Below are 21,026 nucleotides of genomic sequence, written 5' to 3'. Positions count from 1 at the left end.
GACAACACAAGGACTAAATTAATATAAGAACATACACAAAAATCCCAGTTCCAACACACTTGAAACCAACAGTTGAATCACCTCCTAAGTGCAGTCAAGTTCTCCAGAGTCCTGCTAATGACCTCATTATTTGACTCAGGTGTGTTGAAGATGCATCTAAAAGTTACAGGAGACCAGCTCTCAAGGCCTGGAGTTCCCCACCCCTAGGATAAGGTCTCCTTCAACATCAATGCTCTATTGAAAACATCATCTTTTAATTGTGTCTGTGTGTGGTTCTCCAGCAGTCCAGCAGCATGGAGAAAGACTCTCCAGAGAATCATAAAATCTGTCCAGAAGACTATCAGCTGTTCTGTTAAACGTGTTGTTTTGATTAGGCATCAGAATATGAGTGGCCTAAAACCCCCATCACCCTCAAAAGACTTACATATCAGACAATGGTTCCAAGAAGACACCGGTGTCCTCAGAACAGTTAAGAGGTTAAAATCCTAAACGTTACCTTGAATGACGGATTTACTCTATTTTACGCCACAGTCACCTGTAAACATAGGCTTTGAAATAAATCAGTTAACCGATAGTACTCACCAGTGTTGAAACCTCTCCCTTGTGCTGGCCAGGGTCGATGGTTCTTCCAGAGATTCCCCAGATACCAGTCACTCTGGTTTTCTACTAGACCGAGAACCTGCTGACCTGAACAAAGCACAAACAGCAGTTTTTCTGTAGAGACAGTCAAGGTAAATTAATTTCTTAGAAATTTAATGTTGCTATTTAATATTAGTATGTCTATTTTTGGCTGAAATTGTCTGAAACCACCACCCAATTTTCCAACAGTTTTGTGTTTAAGTTTCAAGGAGTCTCTGGCTGTAATAATGAAATGCTTTGAGAAAATGGTCATGCAGTTTCTAGATCCAGATTTCATGAAAAAAAATGTATTCCAAACTTTCAGAGCTTTACTCGGTAAACTCCTTCCTATATTTCTATACAACTTAAATAAATACCTCTTCCTGTAGTCTTATGGTTTACATTCGAAGTCTGTGTTGAGGCACGTTGAGGATTGTTGTGGCTTGTTTTGAGTGTCTTGTGTGGTGAGATTTGAACTGTTTGGAGTATTTTGAGGATTTGAGGTGTGAAGAGCAACCAGTGCGTCAAATGGAAAACAATAGCTAGAGCTGACAAGTCTGACATGCCTTCGGCACGCCTCCACATAGACTTTTAACATAAACCAGACACGCGACACGATAGATGTAGAGCAAGAGGTCAAGGGTCTGCATTTAAAGGGCACTCGCATAGCATGACTCTGGCCTCGTAGCGACTGTGGCAACTCCACCCACTCGCCACCATCGATGCTCTCATGCAGTTCCTGCACCCCACGCAAGGCAATATGAAGTGGAGTCGAATTATAATTTAATGGTCTTGGGCTCTTCAGAGGTTCAAAAAGCCAAATTGGAAGTTGCATGTATAACTTATCCCTCGCTTTATGTATGCGTAAAGCGAGGGATTAAAATTTGCCATTCGGCCACAACCACACAGTTCAGCCAGCAGCCAGCATTGACAGAATTCATCATCTTGTCATTTTATGAATGAGAAAGTAAAGTAAGTAAAGTAAGACATCCAGCAGAAAATACACGTGATTTCCTGTTGGAAGTGTTTGACGCTAAGATGATGTCTTCAATTGCCCATTGAATGTGATGAGGGCTGATCTGACATCAGACATAGAAAGTCTGATGCATCTCTAACTTTGTTTGTGGACATTATTGCACCTTGATGTTTCATAGCAACAAGGTGGCTAAGTGTTAGCCACCTTGTCGAAAAATTGCGCACGCATGTCTACTCACTGGATGTATGCTATTCTTATAGCATATGCTGACAGCATTTCAGTTTGTCCCGATATTTTCATTTATGATGTTTAATTTTTCTCGCACTTCGATTAACTGAAATGGTGCTATTTATAATCTTAGAGGGGAGGGGCAGGGCAAAGAGGATTGAGGGATTTCATTGGATAAGCCCAAAGTTCATCAATGAAATCAACCAATGGGCTTTCGTGGTCACTAAAAATGATAATTTAACAAAAAAAAAGTATATTAAATTTGACAGCATAAGACCACCAGATACAGACAGTAAATGTATAAACCAGACGGTCATTCCTCCTCTGGACAGAAGTACAAACAAAAAATCCAGTTTTTTTTTCTGTTCAAATTGTCAACTGCGGCGGGTGCGCTAATTTCCACCCCTGGAATCTTCCACCCAGGGATCCTTCCCATAGTTCTAAAAGTGGTCGTTTGGAGTAAAAAAAAGTTTTTAAAAAAAAAGCTCACCTGAGCTTTTTTTTTTTTTTTACTGTTTATACAGTTCTGGCTGGGTTGTTGGTTCATGAGCTTTTTTTGTGTGGTGACATCTGACATCTGTCGCACTTTTCCTGAGCTAAGGACTGCAGGTGAAACAGTTAAATCTAGTTGAATCATTTGCCAAAAAAGTAGAAATGAATTAAACATTGATGCTTCACCTTCTCCTGTGGAAGTCTCAGACACACCACCTGAACCTTGGAATCTTCATCCTCCACCTCCTGTGCTTTGCTTTATTTATAATTTGTAAAAAAAAAAAAAAAGGATCAGCTGTCTTAGGGCCATGCACACAATGCGCGTGTACCATATTTGGGTGGTTTAGGTATTTGCCGGTGTTCTGTTTATCTGTGCTTTCCGTAAATCCATCCTGTTTCGTCACATACTGCTTACTCAGCAGATTTCTTACAGATACATCCTACCTGTGGAAATATTGTTTCATGTGTTTTATTTCATCGACGATTACGGTAAGTTTGATTTAATTTATTCTGTGCCTGACTTTCATTAAGCTAATGAAAGTCAGGCTTCATTACTTCATGTTTCTGCTTTACATGACAGGAAGCTTGTAAATGGCTTCAGTTTTTTCTTTCTGCAGTCATTACTACTATAAGCAAGTCATTGTTTGGCAGTTGATCAGGACAAAATACTGTTTTGTGGGCTATTTTGTCCATACATTCAAAAAATATTGTGTACAGTGATAGTTTTGTGCATACGTACACTTCGATAATATCTTGCAGGGTCAATGTGCGTTTTTTTTTTTTTTTCTTACCCCCTATGGTGCGGAGCAGATGCTCCATCAACCTACCTTTAAAGTTGTGAAAGACAGCCCAGAGCTCAGCAATGTCAGTGGCAAAAGTGATATCTGTGTCAAGAACAATGACCCTGTGCAGATTCATGGGCAGCGTCTTGGTGAGCACCAGTTTCATTAGTCCGTAGATACCAGAGTAGTGTTTATTAGGTATCCATGACACTTCAGACTGAAACAACAGAGCAAAGACCATCACTTCCATAAGGTCCAAAGAGTACAGAGCTCAAACAAAAAACACAAATATAAAAGTGATAGTGCTCCATTGAGAATTTCTGAAGAAAGTAAGGAATTGCTTAAGTAAGAGGATGATTTTTTTTCTCACCTTAAGCTCATCTGCATCATAGAAGTTCACCCTGACAGCAGGGACCATCCAAGAATGAAACAAATAGGAGAGAATCTTCTTTGCAATAGAGTCTGTGATGAAGTGGAAATGAAGCGCATTCCGTCTGAAGACACAAAAATACAACAAAATGCTAATAGTCATTTTCTGCAGAAGAGTAAAAAACAAACCAGACAAAAAAAAGTCAAGAGTCTTAGATTTTAAAGTCTTAATAATATCCCAATCCCACATCTTCACACCTCATCACAGAGGGATTTGAGTCGCATCTATTTAAAGCAGTAGCTTGGTCTACAAAGGCTTGGAATCAGGCCAATCAGTATACCCAGCCAACCCTCCATACCTCTCCCTAGCCCAGAAGGGTGCCCTGGATCTCGGGTCTGACAGAGGTTGATATCTGAGATCTTTGATATCAGACTGTCCTCAAAACAAGTCATGACTCTTTAAGTTGTAGTAACTATATTGAGAAGCATAAATGTGAATCTTTTTTAGATTAAAAAGTGGAATTCATAGGGGCTTAAAGTAAATGAATGTTGACATACCTGTGGAAAAGAACAGATTTCACCAATGTTACAACATCTCGACTTGCGTTGTAACCTGCACATACGATGGCCACATGGATAGTCTGGGGAGAAAATAGAGAAAACTGTGAAAAAAACTGATTGGATTTATACACTGATTGGATTTATTCCGATATCACGTTCTTTCCCTTTAAACCTTTTGCCTCACATTCTTCCCTGTCTTTTCATCTGTGTCTATTTGAAATAAACCCAAAGCAATTTCAGTTAGGCTTTTTTTGGACCAGGACACTGCCTGGCCAAAAAAAAGTCGCCACCTGGATTTAACTAAGCAAATAGGTACCAGCCTTGATAATTGCTGCATAGATGATTATGTATCAGCTGGCAACAAGTTATTTAAAACTCAACAGGTGCAAAGGTTGCGGAAAAGATGTCAGTCTGTTTGAGAAGGGTCCAAAGCATTGGCATGGATCAAGCAAAGAAAATATCAAAGGAGAATGCAAAAACTTTTAAAATGTTAAGAACTGTCCAACACATTAAAAACTAGATTAGTGGGGATCCATCATCTTTGAGGAAGAAATGTGGCTAGAAGAAAATTCTCAATGATCGTGATTGGCAGTCACTTAAACGTTTGGGAAATTTTTTTTTTTTTTTTTTTAAAACCCAGTAGAACTCCGGGCTATGTTTAATAATGACAGTAAGGGCTTTCAGTTATTTGAAGGGAACTTAACGAATTGGGATTGGAACTGAACAGCTGTGTACCCTTAAGAAAACCATCAATCACTGAGGCTACCCAGAAAAAAGGCTTCAATTTGCTAGGGAGCATAAAGGTTTAACTTTGGAGCATGTGCTCTGATGAATCCAGATTCACCCTGTTCCAAAGTGATGGGTGCATTAGGGTAAGAAGAGAGGCCAGGGAAGTGATGAACCCATCATGCTAAGTATCTATTGTACAAGTCTGTGCGTTCAGTGCTATGATTTGGGCTTTCTGCATATGGTCAGGTCTATGTTCGGCAACAGTATGTGCTCAAAGAATGAGAACAACTAACTACCAGAATATATTGAATGACCATGTTACTCTTTTTTTTTCTTCCCTGATGGCCCGGGTGTATTACAAGATGACAATGCCAACATTTTTGGGATGTTCTGGAGAAGGATTTGTGCAGTAGTCAGACTGTACCATAATCAATCCAAGCTCTTGGTAAAACATTAATGCAGCACTGAATGGAAATAATGCTTGTGATATTGCAGAAGCAAGCGTTATTTATTAATATATTCATATATATATATATATATATATATATATATATATATATATATATATACACCGTTATAAACAATGACACAGCAAATTTATGCCATAATGAAAGCTAAAAGCGGTCCAACAAAATATTAGAGTTCGGCAAGTTTTTTTTTTTTTTTTTTTTTTTTTTTTTATAGCCAGGTACCCTCACCTTGACAAAAAAAAAAAAACGCCAGGCCATGTTAAAAAAAAAAAAAAGACAAAAAAACTCATACATGTGTTTTTTAACTTACAGAATCATGAAGGCAGTGATTTTGTGTTGGGGAAAACAGCCTGAATAGATAATCATTCCACAGTTTTCGTATTTTATTAAATAAATATAAAATGAATTTAGGATTTTTGTTCCACTTGTAGTTTGCCCTGGTCTGTCACAAAAAATTTTCCAATACACAGACATTTATGCAAACCTGAAAAGGTTCAACTCGTATGAAGAGAAAGGTTAACCACCCACTCAACACCTTAATGACCAACGATTGTTGGGCCAAGTACAATATAAATTATATCATTAAGTATGCAGATCACACAACAGTGGTAGGTCTCATCCAGGATGGTGAGAAGTACTGCAGAGAGGAGGTGAAACCTTTTGTAGAATAGTACAGCAACAACAACCTGTTTCTGAATGTGGGAAAAACCAAAGAACTGGTGATTGACTTCAGGAGGAAACGGTATGTGCACACTCTTTTCAAAATCCAGAACACTGCTGTGAAGATTGTCACACACCTAATGTTCCTCAGGGTCCACATAGCAGACACTCTCACCTGGTTGCTGCACACCAACTTCATATTCAAAAGGGCCCACCATTACCAGCACTACCTTATGGAGGCACTTAAGAGTGCACACTTCAGCCCATAAATCTTTTACAGAGGTACCATTGAGAGTGTGCTTACCAGCAGCAGCTTTCCAAGGCATGAGAGCAGCAGTGCCTGACACAGGAAGACACTGGGGAGAGTGATGAGGCCAGGTGAAAAAGTGATTGGGATCCCACTGCCACCCACTGTGGGTAGCAACACTACCTGATGAGGACAAGAATCCCTTTCACCAAGTCATGGACTGTTCTCTCTCCTACTCTGGCAGCAGATCCTGCAGCCAGTCATGCAGAACAGTAAGATTCTGCAACATTGTTTTGCACATATTATTCCTGACACATTTCTTGCACAAATTGCAAACATCATCATCATCCCCCTTTTTTTTTATTTAGGTTTTATTCTATATTATTCTTCTATTCTTCTACAGTTTCTGTTTGTGTCTTAGTATTCACTATAATTTCATTTTGCAGTGCATTTCTGATGTCATGTTGAATGTCAATAAAGATAATTTGACTCTGAATATATTTCTTAATGTCGTAATTTTATTCCTGCTTCAATAACCACTTGTGACTTAATGTAGACATGTTTAGAGTGATGGACCTGAGGCAAACCAAAGACTTACCTCACATTTATCCACTAACTGATGTTGTAAACAGTTGGAGTTGTTCCCCACAGCAGCATTCTTTTGTCCATCATTGTTACTGGTGCCTTCTTCTAAATGAGTTCGACTTTGGTTTCCTTTGCTTGTGAAGTTTGTATAGGAAGAAGACGAGTTCCTGAGAGGACGACTGAGCTCCTGGCGCAGGGCCTTGTTTTCCTCTTCCACCACTCGGATCCTCAGCTCCAAGGCCAGCCGTGCATTAGCATCAACCAGTGGTGGAGGTGACTGTGCTTCCAATGAAGATAGACGTAGGGGCTTCACTGTTGGATTATAGGATGGATCATTTTATTTTACAGGAGGCCCTTAAACTAAACAAGAATGACTTTACGAAAAAAGAGTCTTAGATAAGGGAAACAGTAAAGCTTTTGTAAACCAAAATCTTGACCATTTTTACTGATATACCAAAACACACTACGATAATAAAGCTTTTTTTGATGACCATTTAAAACAGTTGTCACTGCATAGATTTTAAACTCACATAAATGGAAGATGTCTTGTCAGATCATTTGGAAGAGTATTTACAATGTTTCAATCATTTCTTGCTCAATAAAGCTTGGTGAAACGTTCTTTCCTCCAGCAATAATAATGACAAACAGATTGTTCAATAGATTATTTTGAAAATATATAAAGAAAAAATATAAACATTAGCATTTAATGTAAAAGGGTAACTGGTAGCATGTGGAGTAGCGCCCCAAACTGTTCCAAAGAAAAGTATTGTAAAATGTGAATTACAGATGCTTTCTTAAAAATACAAAGAGCACTTTTAGTGCTGAAAAAGAGAGGCTTTCAGATAAACAGAACATTTGCAGAATAAACTTCAAATGAACAAAAAAGGATGCAGACAGCAGAGCTGAACAAAGAGGCCAGAGAAGAGAGATTTAGAGAGATTTGAAATAATTGCAAGAGCAATTATTGCTAAAAATAGATGAAACAAGAAGGAAACCTTTCCAGCCTGACATTTGTTTATTGTTTTTTCTTTTCTTTACTAGTTGACATAATGGACAAAGTAGATACAACTTAACTAGAAAATATCACAGTAACAACTTTAGGCTGCTTTGTACAATAGCGATACTTTTTGTACAATACAATAGCATGACCACACATCTTATTTGTAAAATTTTCATTCAATCGACACTCTTATCATTTATCCATTCTCTACACTTTCTTATCCTTGCAGGGATAAAAGGGGTATGGAAGAGGAAGGGCATAAATATTCACTCTTACCTTGAAAATTTCCAATTGACAGGTAAAGCCAGGTGAGTGTGGGGATGAAAAGCAAGACAAGAGAGGCTGCCAGGAACTTCCTTCGTCCACGAAATATTCCCAGCATCTTTTGAATTGAAGTCAGTGTTGAGAGGTAATTTGACCTCTGTGGAGCATTTTTGTCTCACAATTTTTCTCCAATTGTAACATTTTTACTGAAAGAAAACAAGTCAATGCGTTGAGGTGCCAGAACTATTTCCAGCTCAACAGAAACAAAACTGAAGTAATTATCTTTGGCTCTAAAGAGGAACGATCTAGAGTCTGTTCACCGCTTCAGTTATTACAGCTAGATACTAGCCTGATATCTGGGTGAAGTGATGGTCAGACCTGAAGCCACATAAAGACAACTATATAGTCAGCCTTCTGTCACCAGGAGAACATTACAAGAGCTTGCTGGAAGTGATGCCCCAGCAAGCTCTAGAAAAACTTATCCATGTGTTTAGTTGTATTAATTACTGCAACAGTGTCTCCTAAAAAAGTCAATTGGACAGCTCCAACTTATCCAGAACGCTTATGATTGCATTCTCACTAAAACTAGGAAGACAGAGCACATCCTCCCACTTCTAAAGTTCTTACACATGTTCTCAGATGATACATATCATTGTATCAACCTTCCAGACCCCTGAGATTTTCTTCTTGTGATCTACTCTGCATCCCCAGAACAGAACCAAATATGGAGAAGGAGCATTCAGTTTTTATGCTCCTCTCATCTGGAATTGCAAAACTGCTGAAACAGAGTTCCTTTAAATCAAGGTTAAAAACCCACCTGCTTAGAACTGCCATTGATGAATAACTGGAAAATATATATATTTGATTATAATTATTCTTGATGGCATTTGACAAAATGCAATATTTATGCATATTTCATAACTGATTACTCTGTTTTGTGTTGTTATTAAATGAAGATCATTGAACTGCTCTATCGCTGAAATGTGCTTTAGAAATAAACTTGACTCGAATTCCAAAAACTGGACAAATGTTATAAAAATGTATTCTGAAACAGAATAAGAAGTACTATATTAACCCCGACATTACAAAACTGGAATCTCATTAAAGCTATGAAAATTAACAGTAACAAAAAAAAATTGAGGATTTGAAAAAATTTCAACGAAAGGAATATATTTAAATTATATTTTAAGGCAACCTGTAGAAAAATTAAACTATTCTAACATATTCTGATAGGTGGGTGTCGGAATACTAACTTAGGTTCTGTTTTCATCCTCAACACAACACTCCTTTCTTCCTGATAAATATATTAGATTGTTGGACAAATAAAACCTGTTAAATTTTGTTTTGAAACCGCATCTTGCTACTGCTACATTTGCAATTAAGCCCATGATCCTGATATATTTTAAAAATATTGCATCGTTCTTTTATACGAGACAGTTTATTGTGACAAACTAACAGTTTTGTGAAAATGTTGATCATATTCCCGGTGTTTGAAATGCACCATCTGTGCCCGCCTCAGCAGCAAACTCACTTCTATGTGACACATTTGCGCAATGCTTACGTTTTCAAACTGCTATTTGTAGTGTAAGAGCTACTCGAATTACAAGCTCACCTGATGCAGAGGGTTGAACGGGTTGATTTTAGAAAAAAAACGGAAATCTAAAAGCCGTTATGCAGTTTCAGCACCGGATCTGTTTTCAAGCAGGCGACATGGTGGCTCCACTCTGTGCTGCTCCATGTATCAGTGTTTCCTAGGTTCGACAGCCTCAGGTTACCGGAACCAAAAGCTGGATCGGATAAAGAGCTAAGATAAGCTTCCGTCTGTGTCGCCGCTCGGCCCCATCATGCCTGGTTAAAGCAGCAGCAGGTTTGGAACACAGTGGCGAGAAACAGCGGCCTGTCTGGTCTGACCGCAGGGATCCTGCACCCCAATATTTATTCACAAATCACCCAATATTGTAGAATTATTGCTTGTGATCCTGTTTTCGGACTCATCACAACGCTCCTTTCTTCCTGGCAAGCAGTCAGCATCCAATCACGGCGTTGGAACCGCGGAGGGATTAGGGATAAAAAGGACTGGATCATTGTGGAGCGGAGTGTGGTCGGGTCAAGCTTACGTGGGGGAGGCGTCTTTAGGACCCCCAGTTATCGGAAGGTTATTCTTCTCCTTCTCTGTTTTGATGGTTGGCAAACGAAAAAAAACCGTAAAGTAGCATTCTTCTTCTTCTTTTCCTTTCGGCTTTTTCCCTTTAGGGGTCGCCACAGCGAGTCATCCGTCTCCATGTAACCCTGTCTTCCGCATCGTCTTCTCTCACACCAACTACCTTCACGTCCTCCTTCACTCCATCCAGAAATCTCCTCTTTGGTCCTCTCGTGTCTTTCCTGTCAGGTCCTGGATTCTACATCCTTCCACCGATGTATTCAGTCTCTCTCCTCTGAAATGAACTGTTCCTCTGATGTATTTATTTCTGATTTTATTCATCCTTGTCACTCCCAAAGAGAACCTCAACATCTTCATCACTGCTACATCCAGCGGTGCCTCCTGCCTCTTTGTCATTGCCACTGCCTCTAAACCAAACAGCATAGATGGGTTCTTCACAGGCCTGTCCAACAAATCAATCCTCCAGCTGCAGCTGATCCAGAAGCTGCTGCTCCTGTTCTCACTACAAGCAGGAAGATAGAGACATAACAGCAGTTTTAAAGTCCCTCCACTGGCTCCCTGTAGCTCAAGAATAGATTTTAAAATACTGTTGTTGGTTTACAAATCACTGAACGGTTTAGCACCACAATACATCAAAGATCTGCTGTTGTTGTATCAACCTTCCACTCTCAGGTTCTGGTTCTGGTTCTGGTTCTGGTTCTGCTCTGCTCTGCATCCCCAGAACCAGAACCAAGAGAGGAAAAGCAGCTTTCAGCATCTATGCACCAAAAATTTGGAACAAACTTCCAGAAAACTGTAAAACAGCAGAAACCCTGACTTCCTTTAAATCTTGACTAAAAACACACCTGTTTAGAGTTGTATTTGAAATGTAATCAATTCAAAATGTAGTGATGGAACTTGACTTAATGTATTGTTTATTCTGTTGCATGACTTTGTGTTTTTGTGTTTTATGATGTGAAGCACTTTGAATGCCTTGCTGCTGAAATGTGCTATACTAATAAAATTTGATTTGAATACTGTCTCTTGTACCTCTGCATTCTTACTGATACTCTTTTATCAGACATCACCACTGACATTTTTCTCCACCTGGTCCAACCTGTTTGGACATGTTTCTTCACTTCTTTTCCACACTTGCCATTAATCTGGACTATTGACCACTTACTTACTTGCTTGCTTACTGCCAGCCAGCCTGTTAGTTTATTCTTGTATTCCCCTTCCTCAATATTAACTTCATTTTGTTTCTTATGATCTCCTATCTTTAGGCTCAAAACCAGAAGCAAAGTCACCCTAAATTCTAATAGGCAATAATTGTATGGCGGTTATGTATGTGTATGTATGTTGTAAATACTACCATATTTATGTTTGTATTGTATATACATTGCATTTCTTACACTGCGTTGTTTCTGGAACTAATTATTTTTAACATTAATCTCATTGCACATGAGAATGGTGACAAATAAATAAATTCTTTTTTGTCATGCTCTTACCATATTCTGCTAAGTTTCCTCAATTTTAATTATTGTTTGAAAAGCTTTTGCCACATAGGCTTATTCCTTTGAATTCAGTTTCTTCTTTTATTTTGTTCTTGGTACATTGAGGTTTCTTTAGACATGTTGGCTTTTCTTGATTTGGTGTGTCCTCTATAGCAGTGGTCCCCAACCACCGAGCCGCGGACCGGTACCGGTTCGTGGACCAATTGGTACCGGGCCACGCAAGAAATAAATATTTCCGTTTTATGTAGTATTTGAGTCTGGAGGACCTTTTACTTTGAAAATCCTTTGACCGAATTCTCTCGGTTACGTCTTGCGCGCCGACTTTGAGCTACAAGCAGCTCAAGAATCAGATCAGATTCTTTGGAAAGTTTCTTTGCGAAGGGAGGCCCAAAAAAGAGACAGGAGAATACATTTATCCCGGTAGGTGATTCCCACATTCCAAGCTGCTCTGCATGATATGATGACCGGATGTTAATGAGGCAATGAAGTTTCAAACTGCTTCTCCACTACAGACCAAGTAGCTCCCTGAGCATCAGCAACACTTCAGGAGTCATTGTCTTTCATCACTCCCAGATGGGAGAAACAACCTCAGGGCTCCCATTAAAAACATTTGGTATCAGACATAAAATCAATTCAGCCGACAGAAAATAAAATAAAAACTCCTTTATCCGCACCGGCAGATCATCTGTCTGAGGCACTGAGCGAGAAATCCGTGCTTTGCACCCGGAAGTCACAGACATTACGTTATGGAGAGTTAAAATTTTCATGAAAGTAAAATGTGCGTTTTTATGGCACATCTGTATCTTATTTTGAAGGGATATGTAAACTTGACCATAACGACCAGAGTCAGAGTGCGTTAGCAGTGGTCGGAAAGAGATGAGAGGAGTAGAGCTTGTGAGTTTTAGGTCTGGTTCACACGACACGATTGAAGGATTATCGGCCGATTTTCCAAACTTCTGTGACCACAGAGCCGATAAAAGTCCCAACAGATTCGGTCGGTTCGTGTGTCCAGTCACACGAACCAATTCCACTCACAACATCCAGAAGAAATTCAGTGAAACCACCGATATACCATCCGCGAATTTAGAATAATCAAACACAGATGATGTAGAAGTAGTAGTGATAATTTGTGGACTCATTTTAAGCGATAACAAAAAGAAAAGGCGTTTGATAAAAGATGGCGGGAGCGGCCGCTCTATTTGCTGCTCTGTGATTTGGAGGTGAGTTTTTTAGTAGTTAACATTTTTAAATGAATAAACATAACGACATATAGTAAATGTATATAATAATGACCTTTACATATAGTAATGAACATTTCCACATCCACCGGACTCAGTGGTCATGCCACCTATTTGGGATTCCCTCAGGTCTTACGTCACCGCTCTTTCTGATTGGCTACCTGTCACATTCAACAAGCTGAGTTCTCGCTCCCAGTCGGGAAAAACCCCACAGGCTGCGAAAGAATGACCAAGACAATCAAACATGTCAAATATGTCCAATTTTATATGGGGCAAATTTAACGGACCACACCACCACCACACACTGCAGGACATTGTAAGATAAATCCACCTCCTCGCTGCTGAGGCATCATAGGGCCAGGCATCAGAATGAAGTCCCAGATATACACCTAGGATGAACTCAGATCATCCCAGATGATCAGATCAGCCATTCTATAAATTACTCAGTTGCTTTTTCTACAGCAGGAGAAGCTGTGTCAAAAAAGCATAACAGACTAAATGTCAAAATGTTGGAAAACGGTTTTTTTTTTTTAAATGAAAATTTGTGAGAAAAAAAAAAAGTCCACAAGCATTGTCATTCCAAACACGTCCACTTAAATTTTCACTTTATGGTATGTGTTCACATTATTTATTGACTATATCGAAGAATATCAAATATATTCGGAATTTAATTGAAGATATGACAAAATACAATGCATAATATACAATAAAATATTTTATAGACAGAGTCTGTCAACTACGCTGTCTGTAGGGATTTTTAATGTCCAGCAGGGGTCAGCATTCAGTGACACAGTATCAGATACAGTTTTGCAATGGGTCAATTACTCATCACTATTCAAGACAAAAGGGACACAAATCAAGTTGTACGTTCATGCATGTCTTTAATATATCAGTTTTTCATATTCACAACTAATACATAAAGCCTTCCCCCTATATTTACAACTTTAAATATTTTTTACACTACTATCTCATCAAAATGTCTTAGATTAGAGCATCAATGAATTTGTTACATTTAAATTCTCCATGCCTTCTAGCAAACTGACGGTATATTCTTTTTACAACTATTTACAGATGAAAAAATAGCTGTAAAGGTCACACTTGAAATTAACTAAAGGTGCAAGCTAGAAGGACAGTCGGGAGTTCTTTAAGAAAAACAACACAAGATATGGAAAAGACCAAACTGAAAGTGGGTCAGAGTCAATCTTTACTCCCAGAATGATGTATCCATTCATTTTCTCCCACTTATCTCATTTTGGGTGCTTGTATCTTGTTCTCTTGGTCATTACACAAAGCTTATGATAATAGATGAGGGTAGGAACGTAGATTGACATGTAATTTGAAAGCTTTGCCGATATCCATTATATTTGCAAAAAAAAAGTAACATGACAGAAATTAAAACAGCTCTTGCTTCCTCAGGTCTCATAGTATGTAAGCAGCTGTAGAAAATACAAACACTGAAGGATGCTTCCAAAACCTCGGGACAAGAACAAAAGCTATACTCGGACAAAGGTCAACTAGGAGCTCATAGTTTTACCGCAGTTATGATCTTAAATTGGGTCAAACACTTTACGAGGTAAAGAGCAAAACACACACGTTTGTGAAGTGTATACAAGATGTGATATATCTTTCTGTTTAGACTGTTCTAATTGGATGTGTGTATCTCAATTCAGCTCAACACAATTGTGCTTCACAGAGATTAGCTGCTCAGTGACACAGAAAGCTATTTTCACTTATTTGACTTCACTTTGACTGCAAAAGAAGGATGGTAATGGACAGTGATAAAAAAAGCCAATGTTTTGAGTTTAATTTTCCTCCACAATTTCAAAATGGTTATTTAAAAACCATACCTTCAGTCTTGAACTTAGAACTTGAACTTGTAGAAAAGCTTGGTCAGAAAAGTGATCTGAAGCATCTGAGGAGTAACAAAATAAAACTACACTTAGACAATAACCAGCCAATATGACAGTAATAACTTAGTCTTTATATTGTATGAAGAAACAAAAACTTGAATGAGATTCAGTAGCTTGAAGATCTAACCGACAGACACCCTACCCACTAAATTAAATATGCGCTACTGTAAACCAAGTCTGCCTGTATTTCCTGTAGCAGCAAATGACTGTGTCAAAAACTACTATTGAAAATAATAACATTCTGGCAGCATTCACTAGAAAGTAATTACTATTCTGGTTTTGACCAGTAATGTTTTTCTGATGTGCATGGATCTATGCAAGCACATTCATCCAATAACAGTTACCTGAAACATCCTGCTTCATATGAAGAAGTAACAATACTTTCTTAAAGTCTTCCCTCTTTCATTCTGATTCAAGATTCAGACCATCATAAGTATGTTTTTCTTATGATGGTTCAACTTGGCAACATTAAAATATGTAAACAGTTTAAGGATACTGACACCCTGCCCTAACTATCAACAGTTTTGTTTTTCATCAGAACATAATTTGGTCCTGAATGCCACTTCAAGCTAATGGCGCAGGTGGTAGGGAACTTAAAACCGTGATGAACATAGATAATCAGTCCCTCGTTCATTTTGATCAAAGACTTTGGGTCGGAATAGATGCTGATGCATCTAATTGTCAGGTGAAATATTGATACTGTGTTTTACATATTTGTTGTATGGACAGATACTCTGAAAAAAATAAGCTCATGTGCCTTAGTAGAAGGCAGATGAGCTACAGCTAGTTCTACACTACAATTAGTTCACTACCACAGAGCCTGCCATGAATGCTCAGGATAGTTAGCATAGCCAATGACAACAAAGAGAAGAAGCTTGAACAGGACAAATTTTTCCTCTTCATTCACTTTCATAAAGATCACTCATGTTTCTGAGGATCTTTGGGTTTAGTGAGAGAGCTCAGTAAGTCCTTGTCCTGCATAGCCAGAGAGCATGTCGTGTTTTCTGTCAGACAACAGTGCCCCTGTGGGCCCACATGACATTACCAAGGTATAGACCTGCATATCGGTTCCAAAGGCTCTGACTGTGTAGGAAGTAGATTTTCAGTTCTATATCTGCTTTGAATAATATGCATGATTTACTTCCACTGCTTCTATTCTTTCAAGATTTCCTAGCTTAAAATATATTTAGCTTCCACCATCAACCTTTCATAATGTTATTTCATGGAGGTCATCTACACCTGAAACATTCTCAGTCATATCCCACAGCTGGATGATGACAGACAAATTAAAAAGCTTTTTTGTATTTTTGAAAGTTGGTCAGACTCGTTAATCAGTGTTCTCTCTGAGGATGCTGTTCATGTTAGGGTGATTCAAACACTGATATGTGATTTTTGCAATGGGAATAAGTTGGAAATTTTTTTTCTAGTTATAGATCTCTAGTCAGAGAGTATCACATGATCCTTTTTATAAAAGATGTTGCTTTTTTAGCTTTGTTGCTCCATTTGCCCCTCAATTCTGTGGCTCAGACTGCTAGCTGTTCCATTTAGTATCTACACCAATCACAGTTCTGGACTCTGCTGGGTAGTTTGCAACGAAAGATAGCAGCACTGCGTAGACAAGAGCATATAGCATTAATCCTGTAGATGTTTTATAGTCCTGTGGTGGCTTAATGGAGTTTATTCCAATTCAGCCAGAAAAACTATAAACATTTGATGAGGGAACGAGAACCAAAGCTCAGAGGAAAGTAACAAAAAGAAAAGTGCAAGTAACGGGTAAGATGGATCAAGATCAAGGTTGAAAGCTTTTTGTGCTATGTTAGACTTCACTTTTTGAAACACCATTTCTGAGTGTGTGCAACTCAATATTCACCACACTTCTGTTTCTGTAGATGACTAAGTGGCACTTAAATCAAGATTCATCTGCTTTTCAGATTGTAACTCATTCTTCAGGTAAGAGGAAAAACAAAGGCCAATTGCTTAGTCGCTCTACAAAGTGCAAATACACAGGTCACAATGACTAAAACAAGCATTAAAAGAAAGACTGAACTATTGTGAGTATAAAGCTATCAAAAAACAAAGAAAAAACTATTATAAATATGTCAAAATCTGCAGGCCTGCCTGTATAGTAGAAGGAAAACAATAAAAACAAAATTCAAGGAACCAATATTAACGCCTTCAATCCTTCAACACACAATGACATGAATGATGGAGCATTGTATAGAGAAAATAAAAAAGAAGGTTAGAGACCTGGATTATTATGCAGATAACACTCTTAGCCATCAATCATAGGCAACAAAAAGCTGGGTCCGAAATTTAAAGAGTGTAAATTTCCACTGAATGAACTTTTTCATTCAGTGGAGGAAGGAAGAGATGGTGACTACCTGGGGAAACAATCTGGAAGCCCAAAGAGGCCATCAGCACTGTACACGAGACTTGCATTCAGTGTTCATTCATTCACTCTCTACATAAACCCTCCCGCTTTTAATTTGGGATACTATAACTTGGTGTACTGATACGACTTAACAAAATATTTGAATTTTCCTGCCTTTTTTTCCCTTCATCAATCTTACGAACATTCTCATTCAAAGTAAACAGGAGTCATCGAGAATGAATGAATGGAAAGTTTGAATCGAGGGATAGTGTGGAGGAGCTTCTGCAGTGTAGATACTTCAAAAATGTCTCATCCAGAATGATGAATGGTTCAGTTAGTTGGAGGGCTTCTGACTGCTTTGGGAAACGAGGCTAGATAATCCCAAAGTCGGATAAAAGGTAGAAGGAAATTATCTGCACGAGAACTTTGACTAATAGAATCTGCTGCGAGAAACTGACCAGCAAGTTTACAGAGGAGTTGGAAATTCTTTCAAAAATAACAAAAACTCTAGATTTGAGTTTCTGTTTCTTATCACTGGCATAGTCCAAACGTGAGGGCAAAACAGTATTTTTTCTGTTGCAGAATTAAGATCACAAAGAGTCAAAGAAACACCAGACAGCCTGTGGCACAATTCCGAGCAATTTTTCCTCTAAAATGGCTTTTCAGATGGACAGTGCTCTAAGCAAAAGGTAGCGATAATATGAAAGGGTGAGAAGTGAAAAACAATGTTCATGTTAACATCCTTCAAGAAAATCACACTGGTTTCATTTGGGGGACTAGTGGCAGACAAGAGGTGTCTTCATCTGGCACGGCTGTGCTGTCCATCAGTTCAGCTGCCAGAACAATTTCAGCTTTGCTTCAAAGTTACAAACTGATCTATGGAGTTCAGGGCTTTTCATCGAAAACCAATTTTGTCCAAAAATCTTGCATCTTGTTTTTCTTCAATCCCTTATCTGTCTGGTTTTGTTGTGAAAGAACCTTTAGTGGATGCATCTCCTTTATGGCAGGCCAAGGAAGAAAGTTGCACATTCTTCAAGACCGTTTTTTTTAATATTATTATTTTCCAGGAATAGATGAATCCATTGCAAGAGGACAAGACATTTGAAAGGTGATGAGAGATGGACTATTGTGCTGGCTGTAATTACTTGAATGCAGAAAATTCCCCTGAAAAGACAACAATAGCAATGTTATTACATGTATAACCCATGACATCCTCTGATGAAGTAAGGCACAAAGTAGGAAATGTATGGAGAAAGGATATTAAGTTATTGAAAAATAGAGCTATACTAAAGGTGATTTTTCTACTAGTAGAGGAGAGGTAGACACCTTGGGTTCATCTAAAAGTGTTCTAGAAATGAACCAGAATATTGATTTATCTTTAACTGCAATCTCACTGTTTACCATATATGTTAATGTATTAAGAGAATGACTAGAAGGAAGCACATTTAGAGAATAGTCAAGCCCTGGCACATCTTTGAAGTGTGTTTATTGATTTCATATGGGACTTTTTGCATAGTACGTGGGTATTAGGATGAACAATGTTGTATTGCACCAGCATGCTTTAATATCAATGTCTTTCAGTTTTCTTCACTTTTTAAGGATCAACAAACAATCTGGGGATGAAGGTGATGAAAAGTAGTCAAATATTTATAAGTTGATAAATATTTTTCAACTGTGCATGAATGACTCCAGCACAGTCCTTTTTGATAATAAAGGAGGCTGCCTTGTAGAATTCATTCATGAGTAGCTATCCACGGCTAAGTATTTTCACTGTATCATAATTTATATACTTATTTTCCAACTCCAAGCTGCATAAACTTGAATGCTTAATCGACTGGAGCCTATTATTTAATAAGCATTTGTGTAGTGAGATACTGTTTAAATACAATCTGTGTTATTTGTTTATTTATTGGTCTCCGCCATAGTGGATCCTATTCTTCCTAGGGTCTGCACCAGTTAAACTTCTTAACTCTCATAAATAAAGTTTTTATTTAAGTTCTGCTACTTTTCTTTGTATTTGTAAGTAAAGTTAGATCATATGCTGCCATAATATGATCAGTTGGACTGCAGTATTCAGTCCAACTGGCTGAATATCGCAGTAACATAAAAAATGCTACTTTATAACTTTTAGGAGATCAGTCAACAACAAGCATGCTGGGTGTTCTGCTGTCTGAAGATGGGTTCATGTTATTGTTCATGTTTAATACAAATTCCAAATGTTGGTGAACATATAGATACACCTGCAGTGATACAAAGTTGAGTTCTACAATTAGAATGTGATGATGTGAAATGAGCAGATAACTTTGCCTTTCAGTTTTTAAAGGAGAAAATATGTATTCATTATAACATAAAAATATTGAAATATAACTTGGACAATTTGAAATGTCTTTTTTTTTACTACATCATGATTCCCATGTTTGCTTGAAGTGCTATAAAGTTAGATTTATAGCACTAACATTTTCAGCTTAGTGTCAGTTAAGAGTTCTAGTTTGAAGAAAAATGTGTGTGAAGTTACCATAACCTCCGGCTTGAATAGGAGTTTTAGGTGAGGCGCAGGAGTACAGGCTGAAGTCTTCCGTCTGAAAGCCTGCTCGATTTAAGGAAGGTTCAGAGGCGCTGCGGTGGATTTTGGGTAATGAACGAGCCAGCAGTTCAATGGATGCCAAAATCTGAGAGATGGATGGAGGAACAGTTGTCAGAATCACCATCAACTATTTATCATAATTAATATTCAGTCGATCGCATGGCAACAGAGACATACCAGAAAAACAAACATAAGCACACACAGATACACACACCTAAGGGCAATTTGGAGAGACCAATTCGCCCAATAATCATATTTTTGGAAAGAGGGAAGGAGCTGGATTACCTGGAGACAACCCACACATACACAGGGAAAATATGCTAGCTCCAGGATTTTAACCACAAGATTTGTTTCTGCAAGGCAATAGTCCTACAAACTGTGCAAAATGTAAAACATAAAAAAATAACATAAGAAAGAGTAGACACTAATAATGGGTAAATGTAGCACCCACCTGGGGGAAGAGAGGTCGCTCTTCTCTCTTTTTCTTCAAGCAATCTGCCATTAGTCTCTTCATGGCCTTAGGACAGTTGCTGCGGACCTTGCTCAGGTCTGGAGAAAGGTAACCTCGACCCACCATGAAGATAATCTCCGGGAAAGAAAGGTTACAATAATGTTGAGTAAAAAGTAGGGGTGCACTGACTGCACTAATTCTTGTCAATCCCCAAATGTTTGAAAGACCCAACTCGCTTATTCTAATTTTAGTCAACACCAAGAATTTTTACTTGGCGTTGTAAAAATCCTTTGTGCTTATTAGTGCTTGTTAGTGGTACAAACTTCAAACTCAAGTCTCAGGTCAGGAAGTCTGATAAATAATTGATGGAGTTCTCTATGTTATATATGTGGGATAAAAAAAGTAACATCTAGCTGAATGAAGTGCAGCTTGAGTTCAGCAGTCCAACAGCTGCAGGGAAGAAACTGTTTCTCAGCTTGGTGGTTGTTGGAGTTCATTCATTTTGTCTCTGTTCTCCACCAAGTCCGTAAAGCAGTTTCAGAACCCAACCAGAAGCCCTCAGTGTAAATTACCTTGAGTGTTTTGATTTGGCTTTAATGCCGAAAAATGATCAATGACATATGTGTCATTTATATGGCTATAAATGTCATACAAATGGAACAGATACAGAGTAACATTCACCATCTGGCGTTGCGGCCACACTTAGCAAAACTTATGGATGTAACCAAGTGAGGCAAAGATTATAACGCAAGTTTAGCTTTTTATTCGTCTCTGCTATCTGTACCTTCTTTAAAGGGTAGTCTAATCAGTTTCAGTTTGTCTCAGACTGTTGGCAAT

At 38.3% G+C, this 21,026-nt stretch overlaps 2 protein-coding genes and 1 long non-coding RNA gene across 4 annotated transcripts in view; 1 reads left to right on the top strand and 2 right to left on the bottom strand.

The window, feature by feature from the left end:
- large1 (LARGE xylosyl- and glucuronyltransferase 1) overlaps positions 1 to 10,051 on the bottom strand; it is a 44,047-nt gene extending 33,996 nt beyond the window's left edge. Inside the window, exons 1-8 of one of the 2 annotated variants that reach the window (XM_055024252.1) lie at positions 9,594 to 10,051; positions 7,994 to 8,187; positions 6,731 to 7,029; positions 6,190 to 6,315; positions 4,024 to 4,106; positions 3,467 to 3,590; positions 3,142 to 3,313; positions 583 to 687 (exon numbers count right to left, since the gene is read on the bottom strand). In XM_055024252.1, the coding sequence (XP_054880227.1) occupies positions 583 to 687; positions 3,142 to 3,313; positions 3,467 to 3,590; positions 4,024 to 4,106; positions 6,190 to 6,315; positions 6,731 to 7,029; positions 7,994 to 8,099 (1,015 nt within the window). In that variant the 5' untranslated portion in view covers positions 8,100 to 8,187; positions 9,594 to 10,051. The remainder of the gene's footprint in view (positions 1 to 582; positions 688 to 3,141; positions 3,314 to 3,466; positions 3,591 to 4,023; positions 4,107 to 6,189; positions 6,316 to 6,730; positions 7,030 to 7,993; positions 8,188 to 9,593) is intronic. The other variant, XM_055024253.1, reaches the window with a different exon arrangement.
- Positions 9,763 to 10,774, top strand: LOC129354772 (uncharacterized). Its single transcript, XR_008605193.1, has 3 exons — positions 9,763 to 9,848; positions 10,006 to 10,136; positions 10,235 to 10,774. It is a non-coding gene; the product is annotated as an uncharacterized LOC129354772 (long non-coding RNA).
- A 2,960-nt stretch (positions 10,775 to 13,734) lies between these two features.
- braf (B-Raf proto-oncogene, serine/threonine kinase) overlaps positions 13,735 to 21,026 on the bottom strand; it is a 53,680-nt gene continuing 46,388 nt past the window's right edge. Inside the window, exons 17-19 of the mRNA XM_055024233.1 lie at positions 20,190 to 20,324; positions 19,670 to 19,823; positions 13,735 to 18,318 (exon numbers count right to left, since the gene is read on the bottom strand). Coding sequence (XP_054880208.1) covers positions 18,296 to 18,318; positions 19,670 to 19,823; positions 20,190 to 20,324 — 312 coding nt within the window. The 3' untranslated portion in view covers positions 13,735 to 18,295. The remainder of the gene's footprint in view (positions 18,319 to 19,669; positions 19,824 to 20,189; positions 20,325 to 21,026) is intronic.

Source organism: Poeciliopsis prolifica, unplaced genomic scaffold (assembly GCF_027474105.1).
Source record: "Poeciliopsis prolifica strain line A6 unplaced genomic scaffold, Auburn_PproV2 SCAFFOLD117, whole genome shotgun sequence".
NCBI lineage: Eukaryota > Metazoa > Chordata > Actinopteri > Cyprinodontiformes > Poeciliidae > Poeciliopsis > Poeciliopsis prolifica.
This window is presented reverse-complemented; position numbering and strand designations above follow the sequence as displayed.